General features: G+C 27.0%; 1 protein-coding gene across 1 annotated transcript; it reads right to left on the bottom strand.

Moving 5' to 3' along the window:
* Window positions 1–11,194: 11,194 nt before the first annotated feature.
* Window positions 11,195–12,331, bottom strand: LOC105792655 (protein SRC2). The gene has a single exon (XM_012621328.2). It carries the CDS (start codon window positions 12,145–12,147, stop codon window positions 11,368–11,370), a length of 780 nt encoding a protein of 259 aa, XP_012476782.1. The 5' UTR covers window positions 12,148–12,331; the 3' UTR covers window positions 11,195–11,367.
* Window positions 12,332–13,148: the final 817 nt, after the last annotated feature.

Raw genomic sequence — 13,148 nt, 5'->3', positions numbered from 1 at the left:
GTTTATCACATAAAAATACTCATAAATGTTCCTTTCAATGAACTAAATTGAAATCTCTAATTTACACCCTAAAAAAAAGTTTTCAATATATAGGGATTGTAAATCACTTGAATTTTGCTCCAATAAAAGAGATAATTCTCACTTTAACTACTTTGATTGCAATATCTCTTTAAAACAGTCAAGTAAACTCTTTAAAATATCATTATTTGACTAAATATCCTCACCAATTATGAAAAAAATAAGTTAATCATTTAAAATTTTTGTTGAAGTAAAGATACAAAATTACTTTTAATCAAAATATTTATTCTATTGTTATTGAATAATAATGAATAACTAATAATGGTTATTATCTAAATTTAATAAACTCGAAATTTTAAAAATATTTATTTTAAATTCGTCAATTTAATTAAATTCAAAAATTGGCATAACCCTGAATATTTATTTTTCTAATTTTGTTGCTAATAGATAAAAGAGGTTAGGATTTGCATTGAATTATTTCATTTCAAAAAGTAGTTTTTATTTACAATTAATTGATAAGGTTGTTATATATCTCATCTACTGTATAATTATTTTAAAATTAAGATAAAATTTTCTTACTATAAATACCTGCTTATTCTATTAGTTATATGCATTACAAAATTATATTTTATTTTCTTTCTTTCAATTTTGTCAATCTTTGCACAATTTCATCGATATGAATGGTGTTTTGTTAACTTCGTTATTTATTTTGTCTTTCTCAGCCACGTTGTTGGGACAAGGTTTTTCTATCAATGATTATCATTCAACTGAACAACCTAATAAATTTTCGCCACGGTTCCCTTGTCTATGGTTAATAGACCAAATTTTGCAACCATTGTTAAATTTTCCACCATTTTTTAGCTCACCATCCCCAGATGATACAGAGCCGCCGCCGGAAGAGTCACCAACGGGGAATCCAAGAGAAGATAAGTGCAATCAGTACATTGATAAATATGTTGATGACAAATGTTTTGAGGATATGATAAAATCTTTTAATTTCCACAAGGTTTTATTTCCAACAAAATGTTGTTCTGGAATTATGGCAGTTCCTGATTATTGCTTTAAGGAAGTAATATTTGTTGCCTGGCGTGATGTGACTTCCAAATTCAAGGGGTATTGCTCTAAAGAATCAGCTGAAGCACCATCTACTTAAATTAAGTTTTACTATTTATATGTTATTATTAGTTTTTAAGTAGGGTACATTTTTCAATAAAATTATCTTAGATATTAACTCTTAGTGATGCTTATCGAATAAAAAAACTTAATAGATAAACATTATTTTTATGTTATTTTACAGTCTTCTCTGATTAATAAATCATTTGTTGGAGCAAAATGTTGTTCTATAATTAATTCAATTCTAAATTATACATTTTGGATAAAAATGATAAAAATAACGATATTAACAAGCGTGTAGGATATGGTTTAATATGGTTGACTAGTATAAATATGTGTATGATATTTTACTCAAGGCATTGAAAATACGTTCAAAGCTTGTTCTTACACTTCTTTTTTCCTTTTAAGTTTTCCTCTTCAAAGGTTTTTATTGTTTGTTTGTTTCTTCGGTCCCTAGCAACAACCCCCCCACCCCCCACACCAAGCCCCTGTTTATCGATGCATCATAGTGTTAATCTTTGTAAACATTTCTATTCTTCAAAGACACACGGTGTATAAATGTATGCCGTCATACACTTGAAATCACAACAACATCATTTTCCTTGAAGAATAAAATTTCTACCTACCTCACTCCACGTAATCCCAAACTTTGACTTGCCCAAGATAATAAAAGGAGAAAAAAAAAAAACTAAGTCAAAAGCATCTTTTGGCCACCCATACCTTCTCAACCTAATTACTAGGAAGCTCTTCGAATTTCAATTCTTGAATCATGATCATACCACACCTAGTTTTCTAGATCATCTCTATCACAAGTCTTCTTTTCACCAGTTTCCTCGCTTTACGAATATTCTAAGTAATTAGACGCATTTTGTTTAGAATTCAAAATTCACAACCTCCCATTACTTTCATACTCATCAATAACCGACGTAAGATCTCGGATAATCAACCTGTTTTCTACACTTCCTATACAATTATCTAGATTAATTCAACTTTTTTACAAAGTCTTTTTACAATGATTGTTTACCATATAAAAATACTCATGAATGTTCCTTTCAATGAACTAAATTGAACTTTCTAATTGCACACTAAAATTAGAAACAAGTTTTGAGAGGATTGTAAATCACTTGAATTTTGCTCCAATAAAAGAGATAATTCTCACTTTAACTACTTTGATTGCAATATCTCTTTAAAACAGTCAAGTAAACTCTTTAAAATATCATTATTTGACTAAATATCCTCACCAATTATGAACAAATTAAGTTAATCATTTAAAATTATAATTTATAATTTATAGTTTAGCTTAGGTTGAAAGAAAAAGGTATGATTTTATCATGCATGTCCTTTATATAATTTTATTGCAGTCAATAAAATTATAATTATAAATAATAAAATACATATCTAGAATTAATTTGGACAATATTCAGATTTATTTGTATTCGAATAACCATTTATCCCGATTTATTCTAAATGAATATAAGATTAAATATTTATACAAGATAACAATTATCTCTCCAGAAATACTAAAATAAGGAGAGAAAAAAACAAAGTCAAAAAAGTCATTTGGCCATCCATACCTTCTAAACCTAATTACTTGGAAGCTCTTCAAATTTCAATTCTTGAAATATGATCATACCACACTTAACTTTCTAGATCATCTCCGTTCAAGCTTTCTTTTCACCAATTTCCTTGTCTCACGGATATTCTAAGTAATTAGATGCATCTTGTTTAAAACTTAGAATTCACAACCTCCCATTACTTTCATACTTGTCAATAATTGACATAAGATCTCAGATAATCAACTCATTTTCCTCACTTTCTATACAATTATCTAAATTCAACTTTTTACTAAATCTTTTCATAATGATTGTTTATCACATAAAATACTCATAAATGTTCCTTTCAATTAACTAAATTGAAATCTCTAATTTGCACCCTAAAAAAAAGTTTTCAATATATAGGGATTGTAAATCACTTGAATTTTGCTCCAATAAAAGAGATAATTCTCACTTTAACTACTTTGATTGCAATATCTCTTTAAAACAGTTAAGTAAACTCTTTAAAATATCATTATTTGACTAAATATCCTCACCAATTATGAACAAATTACGTTAATCATTTAATTTTTTTGAAGTAAAGATACAAAATTACTTTTAATCAAAATATTTGTTCTATTATTATTATTGAATAATAATGGTTATTATCTAAATTTAATAAACTCGAAATTAGAAAACAATATTTATTTTAAATTCGTCAATTTAATTAAATTCAAAAATTGGCATTACCCTGATTATATCATTTTATCTATCTACTTAGTTGATTTACTTTTCCTTTTAAATTTTCTGAAAATTTTAAAATAGATTAACAATCACAAAGGAACTAATGTTATAAGTACAATGACATCAGAAAATGATAAGGAAGCATTGCAACTAGCCAACTAGGATATTCCTTTTATTCACACCTCTGAAAACTTATTTAATTTATAAATGTATTTTTTCAATTTTTTTCTACTTTTGTTGCTAATAGATAAAAGAAGTTATGATTTGCATTAAATTATTTCATTTCAAAAATTAGTTTTATTTACAATTAATTGATAAGGTTGTTATATATCTAGTGTATAATTATTTTAAAAATAAGATAAAATTTTCTTGCTATAAATACCTGCTTATTCTATTAGTTATATGCATTACAAAATTATATTTTATTTTCTTTCTTTCAATTTTGTCAATCTTTGCACAATTTCATCGATATGAATGGTGTTTTGTTAACTTCGTTATTTATTTTGTCTTTTTCAGCCACGTTGTTGGGACAATGATTTTCTATCAATGATTTTCATTCAACTGAACAACCTAATAATTTTTCGCCACGGTTCCCTTGTCTATGAATAATAGACCAAATTTTGCAACCATTGTTAAATTTTCCACCATTTTTTAGTTCACCACCCCCAGATGATACAGAGCCGCCGCCGGAAGAGTCACCAACAGGGGATCCGATATTAGATAAGTGCAATCAATTCTTGGGAGATAATGTCCACGGCGAATGCCTTACATATATGTTAAAATCTTTTATGTCCCACAAGGTTTTAATTCCAAAAGAATGTTGTTCTGGAATTATGGCAGTTCCAGATTATTGCTTTAAAGAAGTAGTATATGTTGCCTGGCGTGATGTAACTTCCAAATTCAAGGGGTACTGTTCTAAAGAATCAGCGGAAGCACCATCGACTTAGATTAAGTTTTATTATTTATATGTTATTATTAGTTTTTAAGTAGGGTACATTTTTCAATAAAATTATCTTAGATGTTAACTCAATAGTTATGCTTATGAAATAAATAAAAAAACTTAATAGATAAACATTATTTTTATGTTATTTTACAGTCTTCTCTAATTAAAAAACCATTTGTTGAAGCAAAATGTTGTTCTATAATTAATTCAATTCTAAATTATACATTTTGGATAAAAATGATAAAAATAATAAAAAAAACGATATTGGCAAAAATGATTGGCGCTTAGGATATGGTTTAATATGGTTCACTAGTATAAATATGTGTAAGATATTTTACTCAAGGCATTGAAAATACATTCAAAGCTTGTTCTTACACTTCTTTTTTTCCTTTAAGTTTTCCTCTCCAAAGTTTTTAATTGTTTGTTTTGTCTGTCCCTAGCTAGCAACAAAATCCCCCCCACCCCCCACACCAAGCCCCTCTCTATCGATGCATCATAGTGGTAATCTCTATAAACACTTCTATTCTTCAAAGACACACGGTGTATAAATGTATGACGTCATACACTTGAAATCACAACAACACCATTTTCCTTGAAGACGAATAAAATTTCTACCTACCTCACTCCACGTAATCTCAAACTTTGACTTGCCCAAGATAACAATTATCCCTCTTGAATTACTGACAAAAGGAGAAAAAAACAAAGTCAAAAACGTCTTTTGGCCACCCATACCTTCTCAACCTAATTGCTAGGAAGCTCTTCGAATTTCAATTCTTGCTAGTTTTTTAGATCATTTCCGTCACAAGTCTTCTCTTTACCGGTTTCCTTGCTCCACGAATATTTAATTAATCACGCATTTTGTTCAAAATTCAGAATTCAGAATTTCCTATTACTTTCATACTCATCAATAATCGACATAAGGTCTCGAATAATCAACCTGTTTTCTACCCTTCCTATACAATTATCTAGATTCATCTTTTTTACAAAGTCTTTTCACAATGATTGTTTACCATATAAAAATACTCATGAATGTTCCTTTCAATGAACTAAATTAAACTTTCTAATTTGCACACAAAAAATTAGAAACAAATTTTGAGAGGATTGTAAATCACTTGGATTTTGCTCTAATTAAACCTTTGTTATAGTATAAAATAAAAGAGATAATTTCCAGTTTTACTTTGATTGCAATATCTCTTTAAAAGGTTAAGTAAATCATGTTAGAACTCTTTAAAATATTATTATTTGACTAAATATATTCACCAATTATGAACAAAATAAGTTAATCATTTAAATTTTTAAAGTGAAGATACAAAATTGTTTTCAATCAAACTATTTTTCTACCATTATTTTTGAATAATAATGAATAATTGATAAAAGGTTGTTATCTAAATTTAATAAACTCAAAATTAGAAAACAAAATTTATTTTTGAATTCGTCAATGGAGTTAAATTAAAAAATTGTCATTACTATGATTATATCATTTTATCTATCTACTTATTTCATTTACTTTTTCTCTTTTAATGATTTTTAAATTTTTTAAGGAAAAAAATTAGATGAACTAATATTAAAAGTACAATGACATCAAGAAATGATAAGAAAGCATTACAACTAGCGAACTAGCATAAATAATGGTAAACACATTCTTCTTTTATATTAATAAATTTTATTTAATTAGTAAAAATAATTTGTAAATATTTTTTTCAAATTTTGTTGATAATAGATAAAAAGATGTTATGATTTGCATTAAATTATTTCATTTTAAAATTAGTTTTATTTACTTGATAAGGTTGTTATATATCTGCTTATTCTATTAGTTATATGCATTACAAAATTATATTCTATTTTTTTCTTTCAATTTCATTCATCTTTTCAAAGTTTCATAAATATGAATGATGTCTTGTTAACTTTGTTATTTGTTTTGTCTTTCTCAGCCACATTATTCAGTCAAGGATTTTCTATTAATGATTATCATTCAACTGAATAATTTAATAATTTTTCACCACGATTCTCTTGTCTATAGATAACAGACCAAATTTTGCAACTACTATTAAAATTTTAACCGTTTTTTTAGCTCATCACCACCATATGATACAGAGCTACCACCGAAAGAGTCACCAATGGGGAATTCGAGATTAGATAAGTGCAATCAATTCTTGGTAAAAAATGTTCACAGGCAAATGCTTTAATGATATGCTAAAATCTTTTAATTTTCACAAGGTTTTAATTCCAGCATAATGTTGTCTTAGAATTTTGGCAATGCCAGATTATTGCTTTAAAGAAGTAATATTTGTTGCCTGGCGTGATGTGAGTTCCAAAATCAAGGAATACTGTTCTAAAGAATCAGCTGCAACACCATCAATTTAAATTAAATTTTACCATTTATATGTTTTTTTTAGTTTTTAATTAGGGTACATTCTTCAATAAAATTTATCTTAGATGTTAATTCTGTAGTTATATATATCGAATAAAAAACTTAATAGTTTTTGTTTAATAAAATTGATTTATGACTTTTTGCTTTAAATTGAAATTTTCATATTATTTTGTTTTAATTAAAGTTATGTACAGAAAAAGATAAAGCTTTTACATCCATCCATACATTATAAAATCACTTTTCAATTGCCTACATCAGTTTTAATAATTAGTATTCACAATTTTTCTTTTCTTTTTTGACTTAATTTTCATTTTTTTTAATTTAGTAGAGTTGATTTTAGTTCGATTTAAATATTAGGATTTAGTATTTTATATATTTTTCAAGTAGCATAAATGTTTACTTAAAGAGGATTGTTTAATAAAATTTATTGTTTTATTTCTTTAGATATGAAACTTTTAAATTATTTTTCAATAAAAATTTAAATTATTGAAATATTTATTGGTAAATAATTAGAAAAAGAGGAATGGAATTCTTTATTCATGATTATAACATTTTATAGTGTTTTGTAATTGACTTTTCTTCTTTTATTATATTTTAAATTTCTTGAAAAATAATTAGAAGTTAGATTGAAGATTATATAGATATGGAATCAAGGAACGATGAGGGAGAATTGCAGCTACAACAAACAATGGTAAATAAATTCTTAAAGGGTTTATTATGGTTGTAAATTGTTTTGATGCTAAGAAAATGTATCCAATCAGGGGAAAAACTTGTCAATTTATAAATAAAATTTTATTAATATATATATATTTTAAAATTATCTATTTTATAATAGATAAATTGTAGTCAAAAAATTGAATCAAATTATTTTATTTCAAAAACATTTTTAATTATAATTAAATGATAAGCCTTTTAAAATAAGATTATAATATCTTTAGACTATTATTTTAATTATGTGCATGTGAAATTATTTAATTTTCAAAGTTTCAGTGTCATGAATGATTTACTGATAATCTCGTTATTTGTTTTTCTAAATCACATTGTTGGATCAAGAATATTAGCGTTATAATTTATATATTAATAGAATTTATGACGTGAAACAATGCAATAGTAATGGTTTTAAGTAGGTGAAAATTAGAATAATTTTATGATTATAAATTAATGAGAAAAATATTATATATAAAATTATAAGTATTCAAAATATCATTGTAATTTACATGTCTAGGTTAGGTGAAGCATGCAAACTAATGTTTTTAAGAAGGTAAGTATGATAAAGGTTAATGAAAAAAATTTATAAATTAAACTTGACGCAATTCACAAATATACCTTTTAGGCTTTGTAAGCCATTTCTAAGTTCATCTAAGCCATCCAAATTGGGTAAACTTGTTTTTTACTATGTTAGACTCAGTCGACAACAACGATCGTATCATCCTTATACAAGTTTTATTGGAAGAATTTTCCTAATCGTGAACTAACTAGAAGATTCAGCGATGGAAAATTAACCTTGAACTTCGTTAGTATATCAATGAAATCCAAGGCTAATTTTCCATTGCTGAATCTAATAGTTTTTTTCGTAATAAATAAATATAAGTTAGTGGCTAGTGTTGGGGAGTCCAATGCTTCTTCATCAATAACATCTCGTGGAATTCATATTATTAGTTCTGACTTTCTTCACAATTATTACATTTTTTTATTCGAGTTACTTTTTAATACCTTTTTCCTAAATTTTAAGAATATATATATAATTTCATGATGTTTTATTAAAAGCTAAAATTTAGTATAGAATTTGGAGGAAGAAGAATTGGAGTGACAACGTTACCACCATTTGGATTATGCTGACCAGCAGCAACCATCACAACTTTTGGGCATTGCAGCAATCAGTGTGTGGCAAGATTAAATAAAAATGCAATTTCAATTAACAACAAATTCGATCATAGGTCTCAAAGGTTGAAGAGAAGGTTTGCTAAGCTTAAGTTGGTTGTCTACAATCCTTTTTACATCGTTATCACTAGTAGCATGGGTAAAGCTTAACTTCTAAGTAAGCACTAATAATTTAGGCAAGTATTAGACAACAATATTTAATAAACTTGAAATTAAAGAAGAATATTTTTTTTTAATTCGTTAGTGAAATTAAATACAAAAATTTCTCCATAATGTTCATGGATAGTTGCTTTCGGAGTCACCAAATAAGGCTTAGCCAATCTTATTACTAAAAAATCAGCTTGAACAATAAAAATTTGACCCGATTTTAAGCGTGGTTAGCTTTTGGCTATATATACACTTTCATAGATAATCTGTCCAAGACTAATTATTGTGGATGTTTCTTCATAATAATTATGATGATAATGATAATGGGAAAAATACATTTCAAATTGACTGCATTTAAAAATATGTTACGACATGGATCGAAATTATAAATTATCCTTTTTTTTTTAAAAAATTTCTTGGAAGTTTTATTTGTTTTAAAAAGGATAAATCTAGTCCTTATTTTAGCTTTTTTTTATTTTTTTAAATTTACCCATTTGATTTTGTTATTTTTTTATTTTGGTCCTCCGACTATTTAGGCTTTAGGGAACACTGCATTTAAGGGACAAGGGGATTATTGCCTAATTGATCCCTGTCTTTCCTTCGTGCATTTGATTTTAATCCCTTACCTTATTTTATTGTTTATCTTTTTTATTTTATTATGATTTTTAATTTAAATTTTTGTTTAGATCCTAATTTAGTCCCTTACTTTCGATCTTTTATATTTTATTTTCCTTTGTATTTATCTATTTATTTCTTTTTTACTTTTGTGTTTTCCTTTTTTCCTCACTATTATTATTATTTTATCTATTATTATTATCATTATCTATTTTATTACAAATTGCACCTTAATTTCATTTACATTTTAATTTGGTCCTTTATTTTCAATATTTTATATTAACTATTTTCTCTATATTTATTTATGTATTTATTTATTTCCTTGTCCTTAATATTGTCTTCTTTTTTTATGTGCATATTTTGTCACTATTATTATTATTATTATTTATTTATTTATTTTATTATTTATTTTTTCCTTTGATTGTTCATATTAGTATTAAAGTAGTATATATTATCGCTATTATATGTATTATGAATTGTTTTATTAGTATATTCATATTATTGTCATTTATTAGCTAGACATTTTATTCAGTATATCATCGTTTCATTTTCTACAATCTCATTTTATCTTATTTTATTAAAATCACGTCATGAATCACGTTTAAACATATTTACTCATAGTTGTTTTATATTATACCCCAAATAAGATAAATACCCATCGTTTTAAATTGTACATATATGTTATTATAACAAAACAGGGGAAACTTTAAAAATATGCAATATTTTGTATTTGGAGTTTCGAGAAGTCATACACTAACTTATGGGGTTTTGATTTTCTCGTTGAACCTAGATGACCGAATATCCTTTAAAATTAAAATACATGAGATTTGATTAAATAATAAAATAAAGGGAAAACTTATTTTCGAGAATTCGAGATGTCGTATCCTAACTTACGGGATACGACCTTTTTGTTACTTCGAGATAAGATGTCATTTTACACGTTTTGATTTATTCAAGAGATTTTACTAAAAAAAATACATTGATACAAAGAGGGATCTTATTTTTAAACTCTTTTCGAGTTTTCAACTTTCGACACTAAGACTTTAATTAATCAACTAGGTACCAATTTTGGGCGTTACGAGGGTGCTAATCCTTCCTCGTGCGTAACTGACTCCCGAACCCATTTCCTAAATTTTGTAGACCAAAAATTTTTGTTTTAGTAAATCAAGCCATTTATTAAAAATGATCAATTTACGATGTGATCCGATACACCTCATGAAAAAGGATTGATGGCGACTCCTATTTTTTCGTTTTTTAAATAAAATTCGATATAAAAAAATGGTTTCAACATAAAAAAAGTGTTAATATCGTTAATTATTGTCTTTAGTTGCTCAAATTTGAAATTAATAAAACTAAATTGCTCTAATTTTTGTAACTAATTTACTCAATTTCTAAATTAAAAAAATTGTAGGGATTTCTGATCATTTGAGCAAGGATTTTGTGGGTCATTCACAACTTGCAATCCATAAGTATTTAAAATACAATATATGTATTTAAGTTTTGATAATAATTTTTGGAATATAGATTTTTTAATATTGTAATTTTATAAGTTTTGATGTGTTTATGTAATAATAATTTTTAAATAAATTGAAAGAAAATACTATATTGATATTTAAATAATATTTTACTTTTATTATTAATTTTTGAATTATTAAAATATCTTTTATTATTTTTATATTAATACATAGAAATTTGAATATTACAAATTATTAAATTTGAAATTACATTATTTATGCATACTAATTACTAAATTATATGTGGATTATTTTAAGTTAAAAACCAATTTAAAAAAATTCACAGTTTGAAAATACTGCAATTAACTCCTATAGATAATACACAACACCATAATTTCTCTTATATAGAAAACAAACAACGCCATAATTTACCAATGTAGGTGGAAAGTAGAAAGTGAGAAACAATGCTTACTTTGGTATTCTTTTTACCGGTTGAATTTAAATGTTGAACATTAGGTAAAACTTTTGAATGAATCACAAACCAGATGCTTAGGAAGTCAGACTTGACCGGACTTTCGTCAGTTTCCGGTCATGAAATCTTTGATTGAGGCCAAATGGGTGGAGATAAGCCGCCTTCTTAGGCGACAACCCCAACCCGACACCCAATATAGCACCATCTGATGAAGACCTTGCATGTTTCGTTTCCTCCGTTTCCTTAATCATCCTCTTCCGCTCCTTCGAAGCCATTGATGTCGATGGGGATGACGAGTACGTCGAACCACGAACGAATCGATTCTCATAAGATATACCTATACTAGAATGTGATCTCCTCACGCCTTTTGGTATGCGGTTCTCTTGAAATAGATTATGAAAGCCCATGGCGGAGACGCCGCTCATGGCCGGGACATCCGAAGTCCAAAGAACCGATGCGCCGATGTTTATAACCCCTTGGAACCTACCGGAAGGTCGGCGGACTTGTACTGCACTAAAAGAAGGAACCCTTATAGCAATGTAGGACGAGCCGTCTCGAAGGAGGTTACCAACGAGCAATCTAACAGTTCCAACAAGGGTATCGCGGAAGATACCATCCGCGAAGATCTCAATCGAAATGCCGGAGGTTTCGCTGTAAAGAAACTCCGATGAAACCTTGAAGAGAAACTTATCATTCCATGTTGGGTTTTCACCGCCGACACAATCAATGCAAGAACGGAGCTTGACGGAGGAATCAATCCAAGCGACAGCATAAGTTCTCATGCGACGGAAGGTTGTTGTTTTCTTAAGTCCTTGTGCGGAGATGAGGGTTATTTCTATGATGTAATTGTTCTTCATATCTCAGCCTAGGTCTACCTCTCTCTCTTTCTTTCTTTTCCGTTCTCGTTTCAGGAGCTTCAATTTTGATGAGGAAAAGAAGGAAAGGAAAGGGAAACCTTTCGTTAAAGGGACATTTTGAACGGAGAGGTATTGCTTGCGAGAACAAGCCAATGAGAGAGAGAAATTGGTAAGAAAGGGTCAAGGCAATGGAGAGAGAGAGTTGGGTAGCGTTTATTTATAATCTCTAGTTGGGAGATGATTCTTGTTGCGGGCCTTGTGGCTGGGAAAATACGAGAAAATATTAGACTATTTAGTTGAAAAATGTGAAATCTAGGTGGCAAAATCTCAACGAAATAAACTAACACCAGTCATAATAATACATTTTTGTTAAGAGAAAAACCAACCTTATTATTGATTACACAACATTAAACCTCACATTGCAACTTCAATAACCTTCCTTTTGATTTTCCCAAGCTATATCTTACTTTTATTATTTATTATATTAATACATAGACATTTGAATAATATATTATTATTAAATTTAAATATTAAAATTATTAAATTTGAAATTACATTATTTATGCATTCTAAATTATATATGAATTGGGGAGAAAATAACAGTGAGACTAAATTAGAGCTTATCAAACGAATAGGAAACTCTACAAAATTTGGAGGTCACAAATTATTTTCAATTTCAAAATTGAGTAAATTAACTTTTTTTGTAAAAAATTAAAATAATTACCAATTTCAAAATTAAACAATTAAAGATAAAAATTAATGATATTGACACTTTCTATCCATATTTTTTGGTGAAATGTCCATATTATTACTTTAATATAATATAATTAACAACATATATATGGATGGATTTTAATATCTATTTAGACATTAACCATTTATAATTTAAATATCATTAAGACCTCTTCAATTAAACCTAAAGAATAAAAGTTCAGTTTGTAATTTTAGTATGACATATATTTAATTATGTATGTTTTATTCTGATTATTTTCTTTATTAAT

The sequence above is a fragment of the Gossypium raimondii genome, chromosome 8, assembly GCF_025698545.1.
Source record: "Gossypium raimondii isolate GPD5lz chromosome 8, ASM2569854v1, whole genome shotgun sequence".
NCBI lineage: Eukaryota > Viridiplantae > Streptophyta > Magnoliopsida > Malvales > Malvaceae > Gossypium > Gossypium raimondii.
The sequence above is the reverse complement of the archived record's forward strand: the minus strand, read 5'-3'. Positions and strand labels throughout refer to the sequence as shown.

Excerpts from the sequence above, each read along its gene's own strand:
- LOC105792655 (XM_012621328.2), bottom strand. The coding sequence starts at position 12,147 with ATGAAGAACAATTACATCATAGAAATAACCCTCATCTCCGCACAAGGA.